The sequence below is a fragment of the Urocitellus parryii genome, chromosome 8 (genome assembly GCF_045843805.1).
Source record: "Urocitellus parryii isolate mUroPar1 chromosome 8, mUroPar1.hap1, whole genome shotgun sequence".
In the NCBI taxonomy this organism is placed as follows: Eukaryota; Metazoa; Chordata; class Mammalia; order Rodentia; family Sciuridae; genus Urocitellus; species Urocitellus parryii.
In genome coordinates this window covers 135,803,797-135,831,383 of record NC_135538.1, presented here as the reverse complement: position 1 = coordinate 135,831,383, position 27,587 = coordinate 135,803,797, and the positions used below count along the sequence as shown (strand labels likewise).

The following is a 27,587-nucleotide window of genomic DNA, read 5'->3' as shown; positions in this document are numbered from 1 at the left end:
GTCCTTGAATATTTAGTTTTAGCATTGGGTGAGAATCTAAATTCAAAGACAGCATAGCCCAATCTACACCTGTGGAGCCTAATCCCCTGGAACCTCTTTCCATAGTAGTACTGGATAATTTATCATGTAGGCTGGATATTATTAATAACTGTGCTATTCTATCTCCTGGTGAAATTACTGATATACCCTTTGGAGAACTAGCTATAATTTTTATTTCACCTTCATAATCGGGACCAATTACCCCGGGACTTATCATAAGTCCTTTTAGCGTAGAAGAACTACGTCCTAACAATAAGCCTACTGTTCCTTGGGGAAGAGGTCCTTTTACTCCTGTGGGAATGATTTGAACTCCCATCTCTGGAGTTAGTACTGCTCTGGCGGAGGCGCAGATGTCCAACCCTGCGCTCCCTCTGGTTCGTCTGATGAGAGATCGGATGGATAATGTGTCCTGGGTACTACCCTGATGGGGTTGCTGGGTTCCTCCATGGTTTTTCTGGGTTCCTCCAGTGCCCCGTACATTTGTGGTCGTGGGCCCCGGAGCATTGGGCCCCCCTGTCCGTTTTTTGGCAATGGAGCCTGATGCCTTTCTCCACGATATCGTGGGTAACCACCTGGTCCTTGTCCATTTTTTGATAATGGAGTACCCTCTATGGTGGTTTGAGAACGGCATTCATTAGCCCAGTGTCTCCCTCTACGGCATCGTGGGCAAATATCTGGTGTTCTATTCCTTTGATACCTAACTTTGTTATACCTTCCTCCTATGGGGCAACTCCTTTTAAAATGTCCTGTTTGTTCACAATTGTAGCATGTTTTTGGCCTGGCATCTAAAGCCTGTTGTACTGCTGCCAAGACTTGTCCTTGTTCATTAATGTCTCTACATAATTTAATATATGTGTTTAAATCTTCATGTTTCCATGGTCTAATGACCTCTCTGCAGCAACGATTTGCTTGGTCATAAGCCAGTTGTTTTATAAATGGCATTGCTTGTTCTGTGTCACCAAAAATTTTGGAGGCTGTTTGAATAAGCCTATCTACAAAGTCAGCGTAAGGTTCATTAGGTCTCTGTATTACCTTAGATAGCTGACCTTGTAAATCTCCCTGTCCTTGTAAAGTCTTCCATGCCCTAACTGCGTCTGCAGCAATCTGTGCATATACAGCAGGATCATATTGAATTTGTTGCCGCTGACCCTCATAAGGTCCTTTTCCTAGCAACATCTCTAGACTTCTTTGAGGGTAACCGGCTGCTGCATTTCGTCTAGCTGTCTCCCTGCAAAATTCCTCATTGGCAACCTTCCATAACAAATATTGTCCTCCATTTAGCACAGATCTACACATGCTAGCCCAATCTGCTGGAGTCATGTCCAAGTTAGTAATGGATTCGACCATGCTTACAGTGAAGGGTGCATGAGGACCATAGGTTGTTACAGCCTCCTTTAATTGCTTCACTGTTTTGAACTCTAACTCACGGTGAATTCGCTGCCCTCCTGCCTGCTCAAGTACAGGGCATGCTAATCTTTGAGGTCCTGTCTCAGGATCCCATCTATCAACTACGGGGGTTGAGGGGGTTGAGGGCCACTCAGCTATCTCCATAGGTGGAGCTGTTGGCTGAATTACGCCCTCTGGTGATAGATCGGTGTTAGTAGCAGCCTCCTGTTGTTGCTTCCCCCCTGATAGCTGTTTCTCCTCTAAGCTTTCTTCCTTTAAATTTTCTTCCTCTGTCTGACTAGCTTGAGAGACCTTCTCTTTTGCTTGATCTAAATTGTCTTTCTCCATGGTTTGAACCTCTAACAATTTATTTAACACTCTTTCAGTTTGTTTTTTACTAATTTCTAATCTGTTACAAAGATAACGCAACCCAAAAAGATAACACAAAACAAGACCGAAACAGAATGAAACAAAAATGGAACAAAAAATCGTTGTATCAATTTTCCTATTTTCTGGACATGTGCATTTGTGGTCTATTTCTATCTCTTCCTCAGGGGCAAACAACTTCAAACCTTGAGCCAACCATTTTTCCCAGTCTGCCTGAGGAAATTCTAGGGATAGGCAGCTTGAAACAAAACCAAAACAAATCAAAGCAAGAACATATTGTTTTTTAAAATGGTCACCCATTCTCTTGCCTTCCCTTAGGGGTAAGCAATTTCACTTACCCCGAAGCTTCAGACGTTCCCCGTCCGGGCCGCCAAATGCCGCAGTCTGGCTGGGCACAAATCAAGCCACCGAAGCAAGAACAGACTTTATTTTTTTACTGCAAGAAAGAAACCTCACACACGCTCCCGGGGAATCCTCCCGACAAGCCACGAGGCTCCTCCAGGAACCCCCAGCCGGAAATATCTCCCCGGGAAAACCCTCCTCCTGCACTTCGCCAACCAATGGGAACTCCCGGGGAATCCCCGTGAGAACTAAAAATAGCGCGAGAACTCAAAATTAGCGCTAGAACTCAAAAGTAGCGGCAGAGGCGGATATTAACGCCTTGCCTGTCAATCAATACTGTTGGCAAAATGCCAGGGGCCATACAGACTCGGCTGTGGCTCTCAGCAATCGTGTACTGGTAGCATCTGTCATAACATCCATATCATCACCTTGTCTTGTAATCTGCTTTTATAGCCTCCTACCTAAGTGGTTTGAAGGCTTTTATGTCCCCTCCTGCCAAAAAACTTCACGTCAAAACCTCGTCACCAGTGTAAGAGGAGCCTCAGGTGGGGGGACTGTTGGGAGGTGATTGGGTCATAAATGCTGGTTTAGTCAGCTTTCTCATCACTGTCACCAAAAGACCTGACAAGAAAGACTGAGAGGAGGAAAAGTTTATTTTGGCTGAAGGTTTCAGAGGCTCAGTCCATGGTCGGCTGAGTCCATCATGCTGGGCCCCAGGTGAGGAAGGGCATCATGGTGGAAGGGCACTGAAGGAGAAAGCTGCTGAGGTCCTGGTAACCCGGAAGTAAAAAGAGCTGCACGCCAAAATGTAAACCCCAAGTACGCTCTCAGTGACCCGCTTCCTCCAGCGACACCCTACCTGCCTACAGTTACCCCCCAGTTAATCCATATCAGTAAATGAGTCCCTTCATCAGGTCACACCTCATGATCTAATCACTTCACCTCTGAACCTTCTGGCACTGTCTTACACGTGAACTTCCAGGGACACCTCATATCTAAACCATCACCATGCCTTTACAAAAGGGACCTCAGAGAACTCCCTTGCCCCTTTCACCATGTCAGGACAGAGCATGAAGGTGTGATCCATGAACCAGAAAGCAGCCCCCACCAGACACTGGGTCTGCCAGTGACTTGATCTTGGATTTATGGCCTCCAGAATTGTGAGCAATAAATTTCTATTATTGGGCTGGGGATGTGGCTCAAGCGGTGGCGCGCTCGCCTGGCATGCGTGTGGCCCGGGTTCGATCCTCAGCACCACATACCAACAAAGATGTTGTGTCCGCCGAGAACTAAAAAATAAAAAAAATAAAAATAAATAAATAAATAAATAAAAAATATAAATTTCTATTATTTATAAACCACCTTGTCTGTGGTGTTTTGTTATAGTAACTCAAGCAGACTAAGTCACTACCCTGAAGAAGAGGATATAATATTTAATTTCTTTTTGGATCTCCAAGGCTAGCATAAGCAGTACAGCAAGGAGGAGTTGCCATATAGACCTGAACTGGATAGACTGGACCTCGAAACCTCTCACCAGGCCAACCGACCTGTCAAAGGCAAGACACTCTGCCTCCCGGCTCAGGCTCCTCCGCTGTCCTGCTCTGGCCCAGGTCTGGAGCTCACCCTAGGTAAATGCTTAGTGACAGAGAGTTCATACATATTCAGGTCTGTGTCTGAGAAAGGACTTCTCTCATGCATAAAAAATATCTTTCCTGTGTGCTCTACCAAACTGCAAGTCTCTTTAACTGAATGAAGGCTTTCATTCCATAAGTAAAAGTAAAGAGTTGAAAGAAAACGAAGCCAATCCCACATTTCTCTGCTTGACGTTCCTCAGTTCCCTGGGTCAGTTGGTTGGTTTGGAGACCTGCCCTTCTCTTTATCAATTAATTCCAGAACTCACGGGGCTCATTTTTTCCTTTATATTCATAAAGAAATCCTGTGCCGAGAGGTCCACATGTAAATGTAGTTATTTCATGGAAACTAGTCTGATGAAATCTTTCCTGCTTTGTATTATTATGTGGTGCAAAAAGAACAGGAGAGGGTATTAGGAGAGTGTTTTAGATAAAATGCAGATGCTTCTTGACTTATTGGTTATATCCAGGTAAACCCAATGTACATTGAAAATATCATGTCAAAAATATTCTTACTACTCCTGCCCTATCAAACCTCCCAGCTTAGCAACCCAGCGCACCACAGACCATTGGTTGTTTCCTCTTATTACCTAGGAAAAGATCCAAATTTGAAATAAGGTTTTGACCAAATGCATAGCACTTCCATAGTATCACATAGTTGAAAAATCATAATTAAGTCAATGTAAATCAGGGGGGTATCTGCTTAGTGCTTCTTAGTTGGAGGATCTTTTCGAAATAAACTTTTAAAAACTTGAAGTGGAATATATGGACAGAAAAGCCGTCCGTCCTCAGTACAGCTTGATGAATTGTCTCAGAGTGAACACACCAGGGACCAGACCCTAGATTAAGACATAGAATATTACGGGCTGGGGAGATAGCTCAGCGGTAGAGCACTTTCTAGATGCTCAAGGCACTGGGCTCAATCCCCAGTGCTGGGGGGAAAAAAAGAATATTACCACCAACACCCATCCTCCTGTTGCCACTGAGTCTCTCACCAACTGATGCCGTGTTCAGTGCACATCTACCTGGAGTCCTGCAGCGCCAACTCTTTTGTATCTGGTTTCTGTAGTTCAACATTGTGGTCATGAGATCCCTCCACCAGCCACAGATATTCCATTTTTGTTACCATAAGGATTCTATTTGTAAATACATTACAATGTGTGTGTCCGTTCTCCTACTGACCCACATATGCGCTATTATGAGGTGCTGCTGCAGACATGCTGGGGCACATCCTTGGTGAACCTCTGCATTTCTTTCAGCCCTGTGCCTAGGAGTGGGATTTCTGAGTAACAGAGTCAGCTTGGCCTCTGTAGATACTGCCAAAGGGTTTCCCAAGGCCACGAACTGTTTTCTTGTCTCACCAGCAACGTATGAGCACTTAGTTACTTCACGCTCATCAACATGTTAATGATGCTTTTAATTTTGGCCATTCGAGTAGGTGATTTCTTACTGTGAGTTCCATTTATTTCATGGCGGATAGGGTTCAGTGATTTTTCTCCCACCCTTCTTCCTCCCTGTCTGAGGGGGTGAGGGGGTGAGGGAAGAGAAAGAGAAGCTCTAGAGACTGAACTAGCACAAGATACATTCCATATTTTTATAATTATGTCAGAATGGATTCTACTGTCATGTACGACTAAAAAATGACCAATAAAATAGACATAGTACTTTGCCTATTACCTGCGTTACAGACACATGTCTCTATCTGTGACTGCTGTGGTCTGACTCCTAAATGTTCCCCACGGCCCACCTGTTAAAGGCTTGGTCCCCAAGGGGCTTCTCTTGGAAGGTGGTGGAATCTCTTAGAGGAAGGGCCTAACTTTTGACAACGCAGATTCAAGAGGACGGGTCTGGATGACATGGTGTTAGGTTACATAAGCCCTACCCAAAATATTATTATTACATTTGTATGAAAAATCTCAACAAATAAAATTCATAGTATCAGGAAAAAAAGAGGAAGAAGTCATCGGAGCTGGTGAGACCCTGGCACCCTCTTCTCTTTCACTTTTGCGTCTTGGCCAAGAGGCAAGTGGGTTTGCTCCACTCTGTGCCTCTGCCATGATGTGCTGCCTCACCACAGGCCCAAGGCAATGGGAGCCTCCAAACCTGTGAGCCAAAATAAACCTTTTCTCTTTATAAGTTGATTTTTCTTAGGTGTTTGTTATAGGGACATAACGCTGTCTAATACTGTGACTCCCCCCCCCTTTTTTTCAAATATTTTTATTAGTTGTTGATGGACCTTATTTTATTTACTCATTTATGTGTGAGAATCGAACCCAGTGCCTCATGCATGTGCTCTACCACTGAGCTCTAACCCCAGCACTTCCCTCTCTTATTGACAAAAGAAAGTGACTAATGTTGGGCTACAGGAGGTGGGACAGGAGCAGATAGAGCCAGTAGCAGGAGGAGCAGGACATGAGGAAAGGCTGTAAGAGAGAGAAAGGGGAAGTGTCCTGTGCTGGCAGCTCAGTGTCACCGTGCGGGGGTGGGGGGTGGGGGTGAGGTTGCAGCCAGTGGCTCAAACATCTGCACTGGATTCATGACTCAGTGTTTGGTGTCAGGACTGGCTGTCCAGGCTGTCCAGACTGTTGGGAATTTGCCCAGGACAGGTCATGGGGCAGAGCCAGAGAGCTTGTAGAGGGGGGATCAGGGCTGCCAGGGGAGTGGGGGCTCCAGGTGGGGGCATGGCATAGGAGGAGCCCGCACCAGCTTCCCTCCCTCCCTCCCTCCCTCTTAGAATCGAGAAATTTAAACACATAATAACAAGCTCCTCCTACAAAAAGAAAGCATTTGCCTGCTGGGCTCAGAGCTGTATTGTAAGCAGTTTGCAATCCACTTACTGTGACAGAAAGCAGATCAGCGTGTTGTCTGGGATGGGACAGGGTGGGGAGGGTCTGTGGGGAGGGATTGTCACCAGGGAAAGGAAGATTTCGGGATCACAGATACCGCGTACACTGTCTTAATTTGGTGACAGTTTCATGGCAGGGGTAGGGGGGGATGTGAAAATTTGCCAAAACTTGTCAAATGGTACAATTTAAATACATGCAGTGTTGTTGTGTTGATGACATGTCAACAAAGCTGCTAAAAAGTGTCCCCCTGCCCCTGCAGATCACATGCGTGGGCTTGTGCAAGCTCGTGCACTCTGCCATGGAGTGGCCCAAGTCACAGATGCATTGCTCACATGCCAGGATCTCCCTCTCCAGACCGGCCCACGTGCAGGAGCCCTGGGTCTTCAAAGTGTCCTGGCCCCGGTTCCAGTGTGGCTGCCGACACCACATCCAGTTCCGTGTCCTAGAGTCTGTGATGGCCCAGACAGAGGACAGAACCTGCCAGGGTTCAGAGAAGCACAGACTCTTCACCTGCATCTAATTCCTCCCCACACCCTCGACACACAGGTGATCACCGGAGCCTGTGACTTGAACTGCAGCACCACCAGGCGATGGAAGAGTCCCTCCATCCTGAGAAAATTGGAAATTGAGAATCAGGAAGGCGTGTGTGTGTGTGTGTGTGTGTGTGTGTGTGTGTGTGTGTGTGTGTGTGTGTCTGAGGTGCTGGGGTTGGAGCCCAGGGCCTCCCCAGGCTCGGCACGCTCTCTGCCACGCAGCTGCTCCCCCAGCCCGGGGAGGTGGATATTGAATCTGAGGGACCCAGCACAGAGCTGGGGGCTTTGCTCTTGGGATGATAACCACACACTTTTAGGGAACAAGAAGTCAACATATTTTTTTTTTCTCCAAAAGTATGTTTTTGTGATAGTCTCTCAACGCAGGGGTTCTAAAGCTCTGAGATGATCTCTAGTAATAAAGAAGAGGGGGCGGGGAACCAACCCAGTGATGACTGACTCAATGTTAACATGTCAAGAAACTCACCTTTGGGGCCCGACTCACCCTCCTGGCTCCCCGTCACCTAAAGGATCTCCTCATCAACAAGGGCTGACATTCCTCACCCCCTGTCGCCTGTTATCTCTACAGGTTTCCCTGGCGGAAGGTCCCAGTCTCACTTTCCACACGTGCTCAGCTTTAAACCCTGCTCCTCTCCTCCCTGCTGCTCAGGACTCTCCTCCTCTCACCCATTCGTGCTCTGAAACTCTGGAGGAGTTACTTCCACATCCCTCCCACGTACAGGAAGGCCCCTGCTCCAGGCAACAGGCACAAGGTTCACAGAGGGCTTCCTTCCTTCAGGAAGGAGTTCATGGGGCAGCAGGGTGTGCTACAGTCTCTCTAACCTCGGTTATGGAAGTGGCTCCCTCCCCAATATACATCCCATCAGCAGGCGGAGCTGGTGGCCCTCACCAGAGCCTTCACTGTGGCAAAGGGAGCCTCCCTCAGCGTCGACACTGACTCCAGATACGATTTCCACATACTTCTCCCCAGGGAAGGAACTTCAATTGCTAAAGCCCCCTTTATCTCTGATCTCCTTCAGGCCCCAAAGCTTCCCATGGCCATTGGAACTGAGGATGGCAGCTACGCCCACTTCTGCAGTGGGCACTTCCTTCCTGGCCTCTCTCCTTGTCATAGGCCTCTTGCTGATGCTCGCCCCCTGCGTCATTAGATTGATTCCAGACCCAGACTCAAAGGATCTCTAAGTCAACCATGAACCAGCTTCTGTTACAGGACTTCCAACCCCTCACCAACATTGGGACATCCGGAGTCAGCATCCCTGGCACCTCCTGACCCTCACCATTGCCTCAATGACACCCCGAGCCCCTGACAAGGTCCAGGCACGGCCCCTTCCCAGCGTAAGAAATCTATGCCCCTGTCCCTTACGGGGTCCAATAACAAACAAAAAAGGGGGGGAAAGTGAGGTCCTTGCTTAGCATCTGGACGGCCATCTTGACAGCTGCCATCTTAAGAAAAAGTTCTTCTTTCCCACCCAAGGGCCTTTCTGAGAAAGGCTCACCACTCCCTCACACCAACCCCACCCTTCACTGCCCGCCTGAGGACCCGCCCAGCTCTGATCCCTGGGCCTCCCCCATAAAAGTCCTGAACCCCAAGCCTGTCTTGCCTTTGCCTCTCTCTGTCTATGGAGAGATGTCTTGCCCGTCTCCCGGTTCCTCGCTTTCCTTCTCCAGAAGGCACGCGGGCCCTGTCCGTTTAATCCGCATCTCTCCATCCCTCTGCCGATGGACAGTTGTGGCCTGCAGTCAGCCAAGGTCTTTGGCGAGGGACCAGAGGACAGCAGAAGGCCCCCCAAGCCAGGACCACACTTGGTCGGCACAGCACTCTACCCACCACGGTGCCAGCCAGTTCCCGGGGACAAGGAGAAAGGAACAGAAAAGCTGAGCCCCAAAGAAAACAGGGGGAAGATCTCTCCTCTCAAAAACGTCCTGCAGTGGCCCTGGGGTGACCAGAGCCCCAAAGAGGGAATTGTTGGCTTCACAGTAAAACCTACCAAGTTCCTAACTGCACCTGAGAGAGAGGACACCCCTAACAGAAGCACCCAGGCAGCCCACCCCGCTGCCTCAGGAAGGACCAGGAGAAGCTGGGGTCTCTGTGGGAGGAAGGAGAGCCAGGCTGAGGCGCCCATCTCGGGGACCTCTGCCAGCTCCTTTTGGAAGTCTGGGTTATGCTTCTTGAGATGGAGGACAAGAGGCACTTACACAACAGGCGCGTTTTGTAAAAATCAGTTAATGATTGTGTGAGCCAGATGTTCATCACTGTGACCAAAATGCTTGACAAGGACAACTCAGAGAAGGAGAAGTTTATTTGGGGTGCATGGACTCAGAGGTCTCAGAACTTGGCTAACTGACTCCATCGCTGTGGACTTGAAGTGAGGCAGAACATGGCAGAGGGGTGTGGCAGAGAAATCTGCTCAGCTCTAGGTAGGAAGGAAGGAAGGAAGGAAGGAAGGGAGGGAGGGAGGGAGGGAGGGGGGACAAGGAACCAGGGACAGACATAGTCCAAAGGCTTTCCTCCAGTGACCTCCTAGCTCTAGCCACACCCTACCCATCAACAGGTTCCACCCAGTGGCCCATTCACATTAATCCATCTAATGGATTAATCCACCGATTGGGTTATAGCCCTAATAATCCAATCTTTTCACCTCTGAACATTGCTATGTTACCTGACACATGAGCTCTTTGGGGGGATATTTTTAGACTCAAACCATAATGAATATTTGATAAAAAATTAAAACACCATAGAAATTTATTTGGTAAGCAAGTTCCTCAAGGTCATACCCACTAGAGGTAGGCAGTGTCCAGTAAACCCAAAGCTCGGTGTGTTTTCTGTGCATCTGTAACTGCCCCTCACCACCCAAATCACCAAGTAGTTCCTGCCCTGAGAGACACCAAGCTTGAATCAGGAGCATATGCATTCCAAATGAGTTTCCTTCCTGAGTTTAAGAGGGTGTGTAGACAAAAAAGGGGTTTATGCAAAAATGTATCTGACTTTATGAGAGCTTGATAGTGAGAGTTTGTGATCCTCTGGGGTCATTTCAGCCCTATTTTGTATTTTATTTAGAGACAGGGCCTCACTGAGTTGCTTAGTGCTTGTTTTTGCTGAGGCTGGCTTTGAACTCATGATCCTCCAGCCTCAGCCTCCAGAGCTTCTGGGATGACAGGTGCCTGGCAGATTCAGAGGAGGCCTGAGGAGAAGTGGGACATCATGGCAGAGGTTATGCAGGAGGGAAGCTGCTCCTGACAGCCAGGGAGGAGAGGGGAAGGGGAGGGGGGAGGGAGGGGAAGAGAGGAGGGGAGGGAGGGAGAAAGGGGCCGGGAACCAGATCTACCCTTCCAGGCACACCTCTCAGTGACCTGTCCCCAACTAGGTTCCACTTCCTATAGTTTCTGCCATCTTCCCAAAACGCCATCAAATGATTAATCCACCCGTGAACTAATCCGCTGGTTAGGGCGGAACACACGTGATATATCAGTTCCCAAAGCCTCATCTCTGAACGCTGCTGCAGTGGGGAACAGGCTTTTCATACACGATCCTCTGGGGTCATTTCAGATCCAAACCCTAACACACGGCTGTCTATGGCTATGTCTATGTCTGTCTGTCTGTCTCTCTCTCTCTGTATTTATCAAATATCAAAGTGAGCTCTAATAAGATATAACCTATGCTTGTAGAGTTATAGCAAAATGGATCCTACTGTTATGGATAACTAACAAGAGCCACTAAAATAAAAACATAAGACAAGCACAATGAGCTCCGAGACTGCCCAGCCCAGGTGTGAGGATTGCTGGTGCTCAGCAAGTTATCCCCAAACTCAGGGGCTTCAAATAACAGCATGGATCATCTCACAGTTTCTGGTGCAAAACTGCAGGTGTGGCTGGGCCAGGTCTTCCACCAGAGGGTCTCACTCAAGGCTGCTGGCAGAGTTGACCACGTGGCGGGGAGGGAGCCCCTTGCAGGGGGGAGCTGGCAGGCTGGAGCGCCTCCCGGGCTGCTGGACTGAGGCGCTGCATCCTTCACGGGCTGTGGGATGGCCACTCTCAGTTCCTGGGCTCCTGGACCTCTCTTTAAGGCCACTGACTTGCCCCGGAGTGAGCCAGAGAGAACACGTGTGTGCAAGTTGGAAGTGACCGTTTTCTACAGCGGCTTTCAGAAGGGGCACCCCTTGCTTTTCCTGGGTCCTATTTATTAGAAAGACGTTTCCAGGTCCCGGGCCCACGAGTGGAGAGGGGACACGTGAGGAAGGGAGGACCCCGAGGGGGACCGCAGGTAGTCAATGTAGAGGGTGTTGGCCACACTCCGGGACTTGCAGAAATCGAACCTCTCAAGACCTTTTACCTGACTGTGAAACCCCCCGCCCTCGTGGAAGGAACAGAGAGTCCAGTTCCGCCAATTACAGGGTCTCACAAAAGACTCCCTTTAGGATTCTTGCATTTTTAAAAACAGAGTTGTCAATTTTCCTCTACATATTTTGAGAACAAGCACCTAGGCACACACAGATTGAGAACCGTTCTAGCTTTCAACGGTTCTATCGTTTTAGAAGGTCTCAATCTGCTGCTTTAAGGAATGATTATTTTTCCTAACATGCTTTTTTAATAGGCATTTTGATTTTAGCATAGCTATGTTAGTTTTTGTTTGGTTGAGACTTTCACAGTGTATATTTTCTACCTTCCACTTTTAATTTTTCAGCTTTAGGTGTGGATATTTGTAAATAAACAGCCTATAGGTATGTCTAGATTTACTTATGTTAAATGTAACCTGAAGAATATTTGCCTTTTCACTCAAGAATTTGGTCTATTTTTATTTAGTGCGCCTGTAAATATCTTGAGCTACATTCTACCATATCGACAAGGTGTCTGTTATTTGTGCAACTTGTTTATGTTCCTTTTTTCACTCCTTTGAAACTTATTCTGAGTCAGTTAAGTAGTTTCCATATTCTTCCTATGTTAGAGGAAAAATACACACACACACACACACAAACTCTTTGCAAAGTTTTAAGATATGATTGCTGTAAAATTAACCATTTTAAGCGTAGAGTGCCGTGTCTTTCGGTACATCCACCAGGTCATGTGAACCTTACCTGCACAATTCCCCAACATTTCATTGTACCCAAATAAAAGCCTGTCCTGGATGTCCCTCACTCCCTCTCCCAGTGCCAGGCAACCCTTGTTTTCATGAATTTGCCGATTGGGGATATTTCATACAAATAGACTCACCCAATGCACGGCCTTATGTTTCAGGATTCAGCCATGTTGTGGCATGGATCAGGTCTCCATTTCTTTCTATAGACAGACGACGTTCCATTGGGCATATCCATTCATTGTTTATCCATTCGTCAGCCGATGGCAAGTTGGGCTGTTCCACTTTGGAGTTATCATGAATAATGCTGCCATGCACAATTATGTGCAAATATTTGAGCACTTGTTTTCAATGCTCTTGGATATTTAAATATGAGTCAAATTGCAGGATTATAAGGTCTATAAGGTAACCCTGTGTTTACTCTTGGGGAGAACAGCTAAACGGCTTTCTACAGTGGCCACACCTATTTACATTCCTCCCAGCAGGGGAGGAGGATTGCATTTCCCACATCCTCAGGGACACTTGTTACTTCTTATAGCCACCCCATTGGTATGAAGTGGTAAGTTGAGATTTTGATTTTTGTTTTCCTAATGACAGTGAATTTTTTTTTTTTTGTACTAGGGATTGAACCCAGGGGTGCTTAACCACGGAGCCACATCCCCAGCCTTTTAAAATATTTTATTTAGAGACAGGGTCTCCCTGAGTTGCTTAGTGCCTCGCTTTTGCTGAGGCTGTTTTTGAACTTGAGATCCTCCTGTCTCAGCCTCCTGAGCCGCTGGGATCACGTGTGTATGCTGCCACACCTGGTCAAAAGAGTAAATTTTAAGCCAAAGTTAGAATCATCCAGTGTCATTTGCACCCAAGCAGACGTCTGTCTGTTCATTCAGAGACATCGTCAGGATGTTCCCTAGAGGATAGAGAGAGGTCCCCTGGGGTTAGGGTCGAGTCCACTTTTCCCCTGTTGCTAAGCAGTTGGGGGATTAGTTATGTGTGTGTGTGTGTGTGTGTGTGTGTGTGTGTGTGTGAGAGAGAGAGAGAGAGAGAGAGAGAGAGAGAGAGAGAGAGAGAGAGGGGTGTACTGGGAATTGAACCCAGGGCTGCTCTACCACTGAGCTACACCCCCAGCCCTTTTTAATTTTTTGAGGTTGATCTCACTAAATTGCTGAGGCTGGCCTCAAACTTGCAATCCTCCTACCCCAGCCTCCCGAGAGTCTGGGGTTATAGGTGTGTGCCACTGTGCCTGGCTGTGGTTAATTTTTAAATGCTAGTTAGTATTGGGAAGGCTTGCTGGACTTGCCCAGTTCCTCCAGATGTGGAAATAGCTTGCTGAACATTACAGTTCTCTGGCGTGTCCAACTTCCACTTATAAACAGTCCTAAATCCTGAGCCACCTAAAACCTCAGACCACCCACCCTGCCCCACAGCACCACCAGGTCTGCCCCTGTAGAACCGTAGGCCCAGGGAGTGCCAGATGGGCTGCCCTTCCTCTGCGGGGCACTGACGAGACGAGCTGCTGGCCCTGGGTCAAGGTCTCAGGATGCCTGGATCCCAGACCAGAGGCTGTGTATGATTTGATCAGTCTTGTGTGGCCAGGGTGTCCAGTGTTCTCAAAGCTCTCCCAGTGATCCTAACGTGCAACCCAGATCCACAAGCCCTGCTCCCATGAGCAAGGTCCCTTTTATTTTGATCTGATTTTGGTGGGCGAGTGTGAAGAGCACATTTTTCCCGGGTTCGCATCACCAACAGGCTGTGTGATGACGGGAAAGTGGCCTGACCCTTCTGGGCCTCAGTTTTCTCACAAGTTACACGGGTGCTTTCCATGTCCACTAAGTCCTGGGTTGCTCCCCAGGACCTCTGACCGTGCCCTGAGGGTCTCCTTTCTCCTGCAGGGAAGCCTACCCCAGCTTCCACCTGGCATGTTCTGGAGGCTCAGAGACGCCTTCCCATCTGTTTGCCGGGGGCACAAACTTGGGGATAGCGTCAGAAGTCTCAGAAGTTGCCTGTGCTCTGGGACAGAGGGACACGGGCAGGGACAAGTTGGTCAAGAAGACACAGGTCAGTAACAGGCCACCCAATGGGTGCAGGGGGTGTGGTCCAGGGGGAGTCGATGGGACTGGCTTCCTGGGGCAGTGACAGACCCAGCCGAGGGAGCAGGGGGTCCGTCCATGGCACTATTTAGTAGGTGAATCGTGCAACACACTCTTCACCACCTGGGAGAAGCTGTAACATCTGCTCATAGGCGTGCGAGACAGCAGCGTGCAAGCGGGTTGGAGCCTCTGATGCTGCCCATCAAGAGGGCATTTGCATGCTGGCCCGGCCCTCTGCACACCCCGCGGTCACCCTTGGCCAAGGGTGGGAGGAGCCATGCAGTGGCGTAGACAGCCACCCCTTACCTGGACTTCCCTCCCAGGCCTTCCAAACTCTGGTTCTTTTCCTTAGTCCTCTCTAGTCTTGCCAGTGATGTCATAAACGGAGTCAGTTTATCAAGACTGATTTTTGGTACTGGGAATTGAACCCAGGGGTGCTCAACCACTGAGTCACATCCCCAGCCCCTCCAGTCCCTCCAGCCCCTGCCTTTTTAAAAAACAGAGTCTTGCTAAATTGCTTAGGGCCCAAGTAGCTGAGGCTGGCTCTGAACCTACAATCCTCCTGCCCCAGACTCCTGAGCCACTGTGATTACAGGTGTGTACCACTGCACCCAGCTCGAGACTTTTTGAGAGCTCTCATTTGATACATTATATATGAACATACCTCGTGTTCTCTATAAAATGTCCTGTTAACGTTTTGTCACTATAATGGAGTACTTGAGGGAATTGACTTACAAGGAGAAAAGGTTCATTTTGGTTCCCAGTTTTGGAGATTCCAGTCCAGAATGGGGTGTGCACGTGGCTTTGGATCTCTGGCAGGGCACGCTGGAGGGCCCTGGCAGGGTGCATGTGATGAAGCAATTCCCTCTGAGGTCACACCCACAGTGCCCTAAAAACCTCCCACGTAGCCCCACCTTCTGAAAGTCTCACCACTCCCCCACAGCACCCCCCTGGGGACCACGTCTTTAACACTGGACTTTTCTGGGGGGATATTCAGGATCCCCATGATGCGGACTCTCAAAAAATTAAACGTGCCAATGCACCAAGTATTTAGAAGAGAGCTGGGCACGTGCTGCCACACTACTGTCACCCTTGTCTCAGCTGAAGTCCTGAGTGGCACTAGTGGTCTCCAGACCCTCTGCTTCTGGGGTGAAGGGGACTGAGCAGTCTTTAAACCAGGGAAACACCAAGGGAAGAGGACCTAATAGACACCAGAGCATCGTCTGGTTTTGGTGCATCTCTCTTTAAGGTTTTAAAAACATATCGTTGCTGTCTTCAGTATATTATTTTATAAATACTCCATTCTTTTTTCTTCCTTCCTTTTTGTACTAGGGATTGTACCCAGGGGTGCTTAACCACTGAGCCACGTCCCCAGTCCTTTTTAATTTTTTGAGACAGGTTCTCACTAAGCTGCTTAGGGCTTCACTCAATGGCAACCTCCTGCCTCAGCCTCCCCAGTCGCTGGGCCGGCAGGTGTGTGCCACCAGGTGGGGCTCCGTCCTTTTTCAGTAGCTGGGTATTCCATCGGGTGGTCGTTACCCACAGCTGTGATCACCCTGTGAGCTGAAACTGCACTCACCACCCGTAACCCGAGGCACGCTGCAGGGTGCTGGTGGTTTCCCTGGTGCCTGCTGAGCTGACTGAAAGCTGCCACTGCCCAGCTTCACAAGAGCATTAGACCACATAGACTCAAAAGTCAAAGTACAGTTTCTACTGGCTGTGTATTGTCTTTGCACCATCATGAAGCTGCAAAACCAGAAGTCGAACCACTTCCAGTCAGGAAACGTCTGGAATTACTTAATCAAAACCCTATTGATGGACACATGGGCTGTTCCTAACTTTTCCCCATTAGGCACCATCCTGAGATGAACGGAACTGCATATGGACCTCTCTTCTCACATTTCCAGTAAGAATTTATTCCTTAAGGTGATTTGTATTTAAGGAATTTATTCCTTACAAATGGAATTGCTGGGTCCAGGTTTTCAGTGATCTATTTTGACAGCGACCGTCCAATTCTATAAAATTGTACCGATTTAGACTTCCAATATCAAAGTCTGCATTTCCTTCCACCCTCCCCGACTGGGTGCGAATCTCAGAACTTCACCCAAGTTGACAGTGTTCCTCCAAGTGCCTCAGAGAAGGGCGGATGGGGCCTGGACCAGCCACGTCCAGGCTGATGGAGCCAGATTCCTACCCCGAGAATCTACTGGGTGAGTTCCCCAGTGGTCAATTCTAGAAAGCAGACAGAACCAGGGGTCGTTACTGGAATTCGGGTTTGCCACACTGACCTGGCCCAAGTCTGGTCTTATCCCTGACAGATTACCTTTGTGACTCAGGTCCAATGTTAAAAAGGGAAGCTTCCTTATCTCTAAGACAGGAACGAAAATACCTGCACTGCAGGTGTGGGTACAGAAGAAATCAGTCACAGAGCCAAATCACAGAACTTATGTCTGATATGACATAAATGTATGACGTTGACAGACCTAAGCAACATATTTTAAGAATATTTTCTTGGATAGAGAAGCAGGCAGTGGTCCCTGGCTGGGGCGGGGGTAGGGCTTTGGAAGGATCTGACTGGTTGTATCCTATTTCCTGCCTGGTGGAGAGTTACACAGGTATATTCATCCCACTAAACTGCACAGACGTTTTAGTACATTTGTCTATTTCACAGAAAAGATCGGAGAAGACATCTCAGGAAAAACCTTTGCAAGTGAAGAATCACAGAAACATTTCAAATGTGTTAAGAAATATTAGTTTTATTTAACCAGTTTTCACAGCTGAATATTTATTCTATAAAAACTTTACAGATTGTACAGTTTATATATAGTTCAAACTACTGAACAAAAAGTAGGTCCCACAGATGCAAAAATACTGTACCAATCAATCCAAGTAAAGGCAGATTTACACACTGTACAGTTCTCCGCGTGGCTGGGGCGGGGGTCAGTTCTAAGTATAAACTTCAAAACTGTACAAAAATAAGGTTTTGATTTTATTTCATTCTTCATACATTCAATATGATTGCAAGCCCAGAAGCCTTACTACTAACAGGCGTCTGTCGTCAGGAATCAGTCCCCACTCCTGAAAGGAATGCGCGTCCCCGTCCACACAGGGCACTCTGGGACACTGAACTGTATTCAGGATGTGGTGGAGACATAAAAGCAGAGACCAAGAACATTAAATGTTGAATATAAGGTAGTTCTTTCTTGTTTGGAAAGGAGTTTCTGTATTTAATAGTGTGCCAAAAGAATTTTAACTTATTAAATAAAATATATTCTAAGTGAACCTAAAAATTACACTTTATAAACATAAAAATACTTTTTTTTTTGGTGTAATTCAGTCATATCTGCAGATAGAAAACCAAAAACTGTATATAACAGAGTGTTTCTCACCCAGCAACAAGAAGTGCTTATGTAGTTATTTTCCCAAAGGGTCAGAGGAACTATTTAAAACCCACTAAGACTAACTCATAACTTAGATACTCATACTGAGGCTATTCAGTGACTCACTAATACTGTAAAACAAGCTTTCTTGGAGAGAGTGGTTTCTTCATGTTAACTGGGTAAGAACTAGGCATAAGAAGAAAGAAGAATCAATCAACATCTCAGCATAAATCCTAAGTGCATGTTTATGTCTTTCAGCGGAACTACTTTTCCTTAAAGGTAAGTCTTACTTTTGATTTAGAATTTTCCATCTCTGAGGTATCTGTACCTCTCCCCTTGGAGACAAAGGAATGTCTCAGGTCTTTTTGTATCTCTATTTGGGGGAGGGGGAGATGAGGTTGGCTAATACCCCGTTAGATTCTGTGTTCGAGAAGGAAAATTGTAAAAAAATGAGGGAAATAAACATTATTCCAGACTTTCTATCACCCCAAATGAATACAACACAATTCTTCTTTTATACAGTACTAGCCAAAGAAAACAAAAGTTAGAGCGTCCAAGAGCAGCCTAGTGCTCTCCATTATACTTTTATACTCGTGAGTATATAAGTATAAAATAATGACGTTTGCACAAAGGAGCTTTGTAGTTATTTATTTGAAAGTTACAGTACTTAAAAACTCCTCGATAATAAATAGCCTGGATGTTCCCAGCCCTGCTTCTAACGTGTGCTACAGGTAAACTTGCTTCAGGCTGTGAGGATGGATCCTGGCAACTGGGAGCCGCCGATGTCCTGCTCAGACCAGTTTCAGTGTTGCTGGCACGCGGCCTGCTGATCAAAACTCATCGATTTTCCTCTGTAAGTACTTTAACATGGAGTCCATGCCCTGGGCAGAGCCCCAGATTTTCTTCAGCACTTCACACTCCCTCTCATTGGCCTGCTCCAACTCCATCTTCATGTTACAGCGCACGAGGGCCTTGGACTCCTCCAGCACCTGCAGCGGGCAGCAGGGGGCAAGTTAGCATGCTGACCTCCGTGGGCACTGGCCCTGCGTCCCCACCTGGGGAGACCGTCAAGCCTGAGCCACCACTTACAAGAGCCAGCAGCCCCACCTCCAGGGCCCCCACACACGTCAGGACAGCTGGCCTCTGAACCTGTGGGTTCCACATCTGTGGACTCTATCAACACTGCACTGAAAATATTTGGAAAAATCAGTGTCTGTGTTGAACATGTACAGACTTTTTCTTGTCTCAATAATAAAGATATAAAACACCGACCAAAGTAGTATTCACAGTGCATTAGGCTTTATAGAAGGCAAATACCCAGGTGTTTTTATATAGGGGACTTGAGCAGGCAAGGAGTTTGGTATGGGGAGGCCTGGAACCACTCCCTGTGGAAGGAGGGTGACTCTACTGCACTACTGTTATGGGCAGGTGTGGACCCCTGAACTGGATGTCCACTCCCTTGATACTTGAGAAAACTTTGAGAACACCTGTTGAGCGCATTTTCTAAACAAAGTTTAATTTTAATTATGGAGGTTGCTCAGATGTCTGGGCAGGTTTAGATGAGAGTTTTGGCAGTTAACATTTCATCCTATAATGTGTTAAATGCAATTTGTTAGAAGACCATTATTCAGCACATTTATTAAACAAACAAACAAACAAAAAAAACATAGGCTCACCGAGTGCAGGGGACACTAAGTGTGACTACATGAGAGGGCTTCACCAGCAGGAAAGGACGGTATCAGTGCTGGTTGTGGTGAACATTCAGTGGACACCTTAAATTACTAATTCCAAATGAAGTCTACTCCTTTAATTTGGGGGGATATTCATGGGGGGACCAGGTGCACAGGTCTGGGGAGACAGCACCCATGTGGTCTGTCAGTACTGGGCTTCAAGGTGGCTGTGTTGCGGTGTGGGGACTCAGGACATACTGTCACCTGTGATCTCTCAAGTAACAGGTGAAAGAACCAACTGGACGTACCACTGGGTTACATGAGGCCAGTTCCTTGATCCGAACCATGACTTCCTGGGTGAAGGTCCCCGGCCAAAACACCTGGGAGACCAAGCCTTTGCCACAAGCCTCCTGTGCGGTCAGCTTCCGCCCACTGAGCAACATTTCATTTGCCTGAAACAAGAAGCGTTGACGGGGTGTGACACTGGGGAGAAGGCAGCAGGGGAGACCCATCCCCAGAACCCACCCCTCAAAATCCAAACTGAGATGGAGGTTTAAAAACGCCAGAATCTGCCGTGTCCTCCAGGGGCCACCATGAATAAACCCCGGGCGAGGGCACCATGAGTGGGGCCTACTGGGAGAGCGGGGTCACCTCAGAGAGTCCCTAAGACCAATTCTGGGGAAGTGAGCCCTAAGTAAGGTTAGGTGATTCAGAACCCAGGACCTGAGCCAGGACTAGGCCAACGTGGTGGCCTCTTCTCCAGACACAGAGCCAACGTTTTGGTGGCAGTGTGCTGTGGGTTGAAGCTTTGAAGGCCATACTGCCACCTGGATATTAAAATGCGAAATGATCTAGGCAGGACCCTAGGTGTCCAAAATCACTGTGGTCTGTATAAGAGGGCGAACCCACTGGACAAAGCTAACATTTGCTTGTTTAAAAAACCCACATGTACAATTGACACTGATTTTGTCCTGGATTCCAGGTCACTTTTCAGGTGCCTGGAGACTGTGTGTGGATCGGCTCACACTGTGACAGGTAAGAAGGGAAGGATGCACCTGACGGGCTTTGGAGTGGCCTAACATGACAACTGCCTGCCCATGGTCACCCCGAGATGACCCCTTCCCCGGTTGGGAAGAAGACCTGACCACGAGCGAAGTCATCTCAGGAAGGCCTGCAGTCACTGAGTGTGTCCCCCGTGGGCACAGCCAGTGTGGGCTGGTCTGCCCCTTCAGCAGAGGGGCAGAAGACTCGGGGACGGGCTCCTGGCGAGATAGTCTGCCAGGTCCTCAGTCATCTCCCAAAGTGCAGCCTGCTCTACGGCTCAGTCTTGGGGCGAAGCTGTGATGTGTGAAGAGTGCTCAGCCCCGGTGCAGTGAACAGCTCCCTAACGTGGCACGACCCCACTGCTGCCCGTGAAGACAGCTTTTCTCCAGGCAGACTCCAGGGCAGCGAGGAAGGAAGCCGGAACGGGACCCGGGTGGCAAGCTCCGTGATGCGCCCCAGGGTGACCGACCGTTGCTTTCCTGGAATTTGTCTCAGTATACAGTGAAGACAACACCACCACTCAATCCCTTGGTCAAGGAAGATGATGTTCTCCAACAAGACCCACCTGAACCAGAGCCTGAGCTAGGCCTCCCATACCCATTCTCCTCCATCCTTCCCACGCTACTTCCTGCCCTTTCGGGCCAGTGGGCAGCCCTCCCACGGCTGCCTTCCCCAGTCCCCCTTTTCCTGGTTCTCTGGACCTGGGCCCGCCAATCAGAACTGCCCTCCCCTCCTGCAAACAAATTGTCCTGGGGGTCGGTCTGCCTCCTGAGCCCAGCCGGCTCTGCACTGCAGACCGTGAAACCCTAGCTTTCTCTAGTCTGGACGGCTGGATGTGCCGGACATCGAAGGGCATTTCTGAATTTAGCCAAGAGTATCAACGTTGGGGCTGACCCTGGTGGCTTCACATAGGCAACGGTTCACTCGGTCATCAAAACCACCAAGCAACCATTAAGAGAAAACGGTTCTTGTCAGATATGCAGGACTAATAGACTCCATCTGAATCAAATAACAGACTTGCAAAGATGTGGTCTCTGGGCAATTCACTAGCTGTGGACTGAACATGAGGCCCTGGGAGATGACCCACAGAAACAACTCACGTGGTCAGAACTGTCCAAATGTCTAGAAGTCATCGGGTAAGACCCGGGCCTGAGGGGAAGTGCTGGAGGACAGTGAATCAGGCCTCGGCCAAAAGGCGACATCAAGAGCCACAAGGGAGGGCTGGGGGGGCGTGTCTGGGTTTCGAGCTATAAGGGTAGCTGTGGCTGGGGTTCTGCCACTCACTCCTGGGGCCGCCATCTCTAAATGCCCCAGGAGGGCAGCTCTTGTTGGTGAACTCAGGGAAGGACATGGCCATTGACTGGGCACTTCTCCAGCCAAACGCCCCTTGAGGACTCAGTGGTCCAAGTTCACAAGTGGGGCCTGTTTGTGGGCCCGGGTCCTTCTTTGTGCTCTCCTCAGCCGAGACTCTGTGCCAGTCACAAAGTCCGCAACTGCCCCGAGCATGTAGGCTCCTGGGGATGGGATAGAGGGGTCTGAGGCTGGCCTGTGACCTTGCAGAGTGTCTGGAGTACAGCAGGCACTCAGTGAATGTCTCCTGGGGACAAGGAGGGTGACCCATAGAATGGCCTCCTGAGCTAACTGCCATGGTGTGGCTGGACCTGTGGCTAAGGGTCATCTCCCCAGCGGTGGATGGAGGGCTCCCAGCTAGCTTCATGGTCACGTGATCCCCTGTGTATCCCCAGTCTTGCCTCAGATACACCCAAAGTTCAAAAAAGGAAGTGCATCATTTCAACAAGAGCTACCCCATATGTGCCACCAACACCACTTATTTACTTTTTGCAGAGGTTCAAATACTCTGCCTGAAATGTGATGGATTTGCAGGTGTGAAGGGTAGGATCCTCCCCCTTGCTCACAGCAGTTTCTCTCTGGGCTCTGGAGTCATTCGGGGATGGTATAACTTTGGTGTGGGGGCTGCCGTGTGTGTTGGAGGAGGCTGGGCAGCTCTCCTGGCCTCTACTGATCAGCATCTCCTCAGTTGGGACAACCAAGACAACGTTTCCAGACAGACATTGCCCCAGGCCCTGGGGTGAGCAAAGTTGCCCCAGGTACACTCTAGGGGAACCAAATGTATCCATTTGTCAAGACCTGTCCAGTGGGAAAGACAACTGACCTAGATTTGTATATGACTTGGCCAAATTCAAGCCATCTACAAGTCTTGCCAAGCAGTGAATACCAAGACCCCCATCGCCAAGCAGCACGTGGCCCAAGGGCTCCACTTCCAAAATGCCTTTGCCCAAAAGGTGCCTGATGTCCATTCTGCCTATTTCCCCCAGATCTGCCCTTCCCATGCACCTGCACCTCACAAATATTCTCAGGTCCTACAACAGGACAGAACAGAATCCTCAGACTTCAATCTCTATAGAGAAACCCAAAATGAGCTTATTCACATGACGTTATTGTTGATAAGGATTCTCTATGCCAGGATTATTATGAAACCACCTATCCACAGTGAGAACTCACTCAAAGAAATTGTAGTGATGACTTAAACCTGGAACCAGGCAGCGGCAGGTAGGTGCAGCCTGGTGATGCGGACAAGACGGACAACACAGATGACCTTCATGTGGTTAGCATGGAGCACGCCCTGGGGTGGACAAAAACACGCCCCCAGCCTGGGAAATGCTGGCTGCCCAGCTGCTGGGAGAAGGTCAGCAGGCAACTGAGAGCTTCCAGATGGCCTCACCCATGGACTGGCCCTTCCTGGGACTGCTACTGTAGCCAGGTGTGGTGGGGGCACCTGGAGTAACCATGAGGCCATGTAGGCCCCAGAGCTGCAGGGGCTGGACAAGGCTTTGCCAGGGCTGCACCCCAGCTTTGCCCTCTGCCCAACCCTGCTTCCTCCTGTCCTTCCTCCGGCGATGACACCAAACTCACCAAATCCCACTTGTAAAACTCCATCTCAGCTTCCAGAGAAGTGAACTTGTGGCAGGTGGGAATAGAATGAACGCGGGGGAGGGACTCGGGGGCTGGATGGCTTCCTGTTGGCTGGCAAGGAGGCCCGATGCTGGGCCAGGCAGAGTACCAATGGTGCCCGCACAGGGCCCTCAACGTGTTCCCGCCCAAGGTAGGTCTGTTAGGGAACCACAGAACGTGGCATGGGACCTCTGGGAGGATGTCCTCCAAGCCCTGAACTTCAGACTCCTCTGACCCTGTGTGTCCACAGAATGGTCCAACTGTCCCCACTAACAGCATGCTGCCCTGCTTGAAGGCAATGTGGGTTCACTCTCAAGACAATACTGAGACCTGTCCCTTCCTCCACAAACTGAGACCCCTAAGACCTGTCCCATCCTCTCTCAGGTGTCAGGCCTGTAACTTGTCTCCTCCCTGAGAGTAATCGTAGGGCCAGCCAGAAGGTACCGGTGGGGGCAGTGGAAGACTTGTGGGTCTCATTCTAAGGGCATATGGCCCAGGGCCTGACAGGAGGAGTCAATGGGGGTCACCTCACTCCTGGATGGTTTTGAGAGTGGGGACTCACTCTGAGCAGAGCAGGAGGGCCAGGACAGCTGTGGCTGACAGTGGAGGGGGTGGGATTGGACGTCAGTGGAAGAGCCAGGGGGAGGACCACAGGATAGTTCTCGACGCCCTGGAGCAAGGTGGTGCTAGTCTCAAAAGGGAAGGATGTGCCTGCTGTGCTGGCTGGGACTTGTTAGAGTGTGTGGCCATGGGGCACCAAACGAACACAAGTCAGAAACGTCCATCATGAGCTGAGTCACACCAGACCCACAGGTGTGAGGCCAGGCAGGGCCAGTGGTAGGCGCAGGCTCCCACATTTGCTGCACAGGTGTCCTGCCTTAGCCCATACCCGTGGCCACCTGGGAATTCCCTTTGACTATGCGTAGTCAGTGTGTGGGTGTGCAAGTCAAAAGAGGGGACAGCAACTTGACTGAGGCCTTACAGAACTGTGATGAGGGGAGACGCTACCAAGTGGGGGGTGCACCTGGGCACGCGTCTGGAGCAGCAGCAGGAGATCCAGTTAGGACACTGATCCCCAGCAGGGGTGGGTAGCCTGGCTGGCTGGCTGGACTGTCGTCCTGACTGCAGCCATCCCCGTGAGGACCTGACAGCCCTATGAACTGAGTGAGGGATGGTTTCCACAGCATGGACCCGGATGGCCAAGGTGATTTTAGCTACTGCTGCCTCCAAGTCCAGCCTGCACAGCACTGTTCTCAGAAGTGCACTCAGTTGGCACCTGGTGGTGCCAATGGGAATGTCCTACCCCTGCCCCCAGTGCTGCCTGGTAATAGCAGGCCCTCAGGGCTGAGGCTTAGGGAGGGTCTAGTCCACCAGCACAGGGTGCCACAGAGCATTATGCCCGACCAGAAGACCCCCCTAGTGGTGGGGGACTTACGGGAGGGGGCCAGGACCACAGGGCCATCTGGCTGAGCCACACACAGCACCTACAGAAGCTGTGGCCTGATGGAGGGTCCACAGGCCAGGGGCAGGCAGAGCACCAAGGTGGCAGTGTGTTCCCTGGGCACAGGACTGTTTTCTGACTCGTGGTGCTTACAGCGCACCCAACACCTGCTACAGGTCGTGTCCCTAGCTGGAAGGATGCACGGCCTGGGGCAAAGGTGAAACAGGACACTTTAGGTCCTGCCCTGCCCAGTGGTACCACTCTGGCTTGAGCAGTGCAAGGTGACCAGGCCTGGGCCCATTAGGAATGACACCGGCAGAATGTGGTGAGGGCACATCTAGCCAAGAAGCAGGATGGCCAAGGCCAGAGTGGCAGCGGGCTGCTGCTTGTTCTAAGGAGGAGCTTCCTCCTCCTCCCGGGGATTTTTTTGGGGGTGGGGTAGTATTCTACTTTTGGAACACATTTAGGCTTATGGAAACATTATCAAAACGTGTAGGAGTTCCCATTAGCTGGCCCAGGCCTTCCTACATTAACAGGTACCTACCTGTTAGGAGGAGCAAACCCAGGGCATCACCACTAACATCACACGACTCACCTACACCACTCTGGCCAGTTTCCCTACTCAACCATTTTTCTGACCTGGGATCCCAGGACTGCTTTGAGCTGTCACATCCCTGTCCTCCTGGGTACAACGGTCCACAAGCCTCAGTGTCTCTATGCCTCTGACACTTCTCAGGAGCACGGCTCAGTGCCGCAGACTGCCCCATGGCCCGGGTCTGTCGGGTTTTCCTGGTGACTAGACTGAGCAGTGCACTTTGGCGCAGTCCTGTGACGGAAGCTGTGCCATCGCAGGTGTCAGGCCTGGTGCACTGAGGGCCACAGGCCTGGTGGTGCACTCTGACCACCAGTCTCTCCTCTGAAAAGCTCTTCTTCTCACAGCCCATAACGAGAGGGTGCAAATGTCCTTTTCCTCCCTCAGGCTCCCACTCACTCAGTTTGATAATCTTGGACAGTTATTAGCGTCTGACCTCGTCCTCTATGACTGCACTGGGAAGAGGGGGATCCCGGCAGCAGTGGGCTGGACTGTGTTGGGTGGGAGATGTGCCACTGTGACACCCAAGGGAGGTCTTGCCTCCTCTGCGGGCAATGCCACCAGCCGGCAGCCATTGGCCTCTGTGGGGACTCCCTCAGCTGCAGAGCCACCCTGTCCATGGGCACACACTCTTCCCAAGCATCCCCTAGACGACAATCATAGACACAAAGGAAGCAGCCTGGCTGTCCACCTGGGCACTGGGACAGACCACATGGGCTCCAGAGCCCCTGGGTGTGGCAGAGCTGCAGTCCCATGTCCTCCTTGTCTCTCAACAGGTGCCCACTGGTCGCCTCCAATTTGTCAGCTTCTGGGGAAGCACACCAGTGGCACTGCCCCTTGCCCTAATTCAAGGACCAAGGAAGGAGGTACGTGTGTCACTGTGTTACTGCTCAAGGAATCAAAAGCTACCAAACACGCGCTATAGTGGGTTTGTTCACAGTTAAAAAAATCAAACTAAAATCATGTGGGAAACCCCCTCTTTTATTCTTTGCAACTATGCTCCCCCATTGCTTTCCTGACAAGTGCAAGGTTTATGGGTTATTAGGTAAAGACGTTTTCAGTTGTAAACCCTGTTGTCTGGCTTACACCTGGGGAATTATCAGTGTTGGTTATGCAAAGTTGAAGGCTTCTATATGAATGGGTCCTTCTCTAGAGAAGGATGCAAAATAGTATCATAATGTCCCACGAACCAATCTCTCTTACAAATGTATTTGATGGACAGTTCCCACAGAATGACACACTGTATTTTGAGAAAAACAACAACCACACTAAATTTTTTCAGGACAATTTCTAGAATGATCTTTTTTTTTTTTTAAAGGTACTCACAGATGCTCCTCCCATAATCTTGGGAAACATAACGGTAGAACAGCCATCTGGACTCTGTCCGAAGGTAGTATAGGGTGTTTGAAACCAAGCCTTTTCGTTAGCCCAAACCACATCACAAAGAGGCAATATGGATGCTCCTAGTCCAATGGCAGGGCCATTTACTGCTACAATAATAGGCTTCTTAAACTGAATGAAAGTATTCACGAAGTTTCTAAAATAAAAAATAAATGGGGAATTACTCAAAACATTGCATATTTGAGCAGATGAAAAAAAAATCTATTATGGAACTCAGTTTTTACCAAGATGTAAACTCTGTGGAAATCATTATAAGCTGAGATTTGTTGAAGGCCCTCTCCCAGAAGTTGTGAACTGCGGACGTAAAGGCTGAACAAGAGCCGGGACACAACCCAGGGGGCAGCTCCTTAGTCACCTGGGAACCACAGATTCGTCCTGAACTTGGACTGAACTAGACTGAGTGAGTGGCCTGGGGTGTGTGGAAGCAGGATGGCTCAGACACCAGACCAGAAAACAAGAACCGCAGGTCCAGCAGGCACACGGCCACACCCCCTGCTGACCCTTAGCAGACTCCACTTGGCAGCAACTCAAGGAGAGCAAGACCAGGAGTGGGATGGCCGCCGCAGAGCAGGCAGATTTTATTAAAGAGTCAACCCTGCTTTAGGACCTGGACGGAAAAGTAAGCTGCTTTTCAATTTGGGGAGACGGTGTCAGACCATATTGGGAATGAGCATGTTCCTCCCAATCCCAGAGGCTACGCTGAGAAGTTGTTTCTTATTATGACTTAACACAGTGGAGAAAAGGGT

At 49.4% G+C, this 27,587-nt stretch overlaps 1 protein-coding gene across 1 annotated transcript in view; it reads right to left on the bottom strand.

The window, feature by feature from the left end:
• Window positions 1-17,076: 17,076 nt before the first annotated feature.
• Window positions 17,077-27,587, bottom strand: part of Cdyl (chromodomain Y like) — a 183,656-nt gene continuing 173,145 nt past the window's right edge. The window contains exons 5-7 of the mRNA XM_026407125.2: window positions 26,767-26,977; window positions 19,699-19,842; window positions 17,077-18,709 (exon numbers count right to left, since the gene is read on the bottom strand). Coding sequence (XP_026262910.1) covers window positions 18,551-18,709; window positions 19,699-19,842; window positions 26,767-26,977 — 514 coding nt within the window. The 3' untranslated portion in view covers window positions 17,077-18,550. The remainder of the gene's footprint in view (window positions 18,710-19,698; window positions 19,843-26,766; window positions 26,978-27,587) is intronic.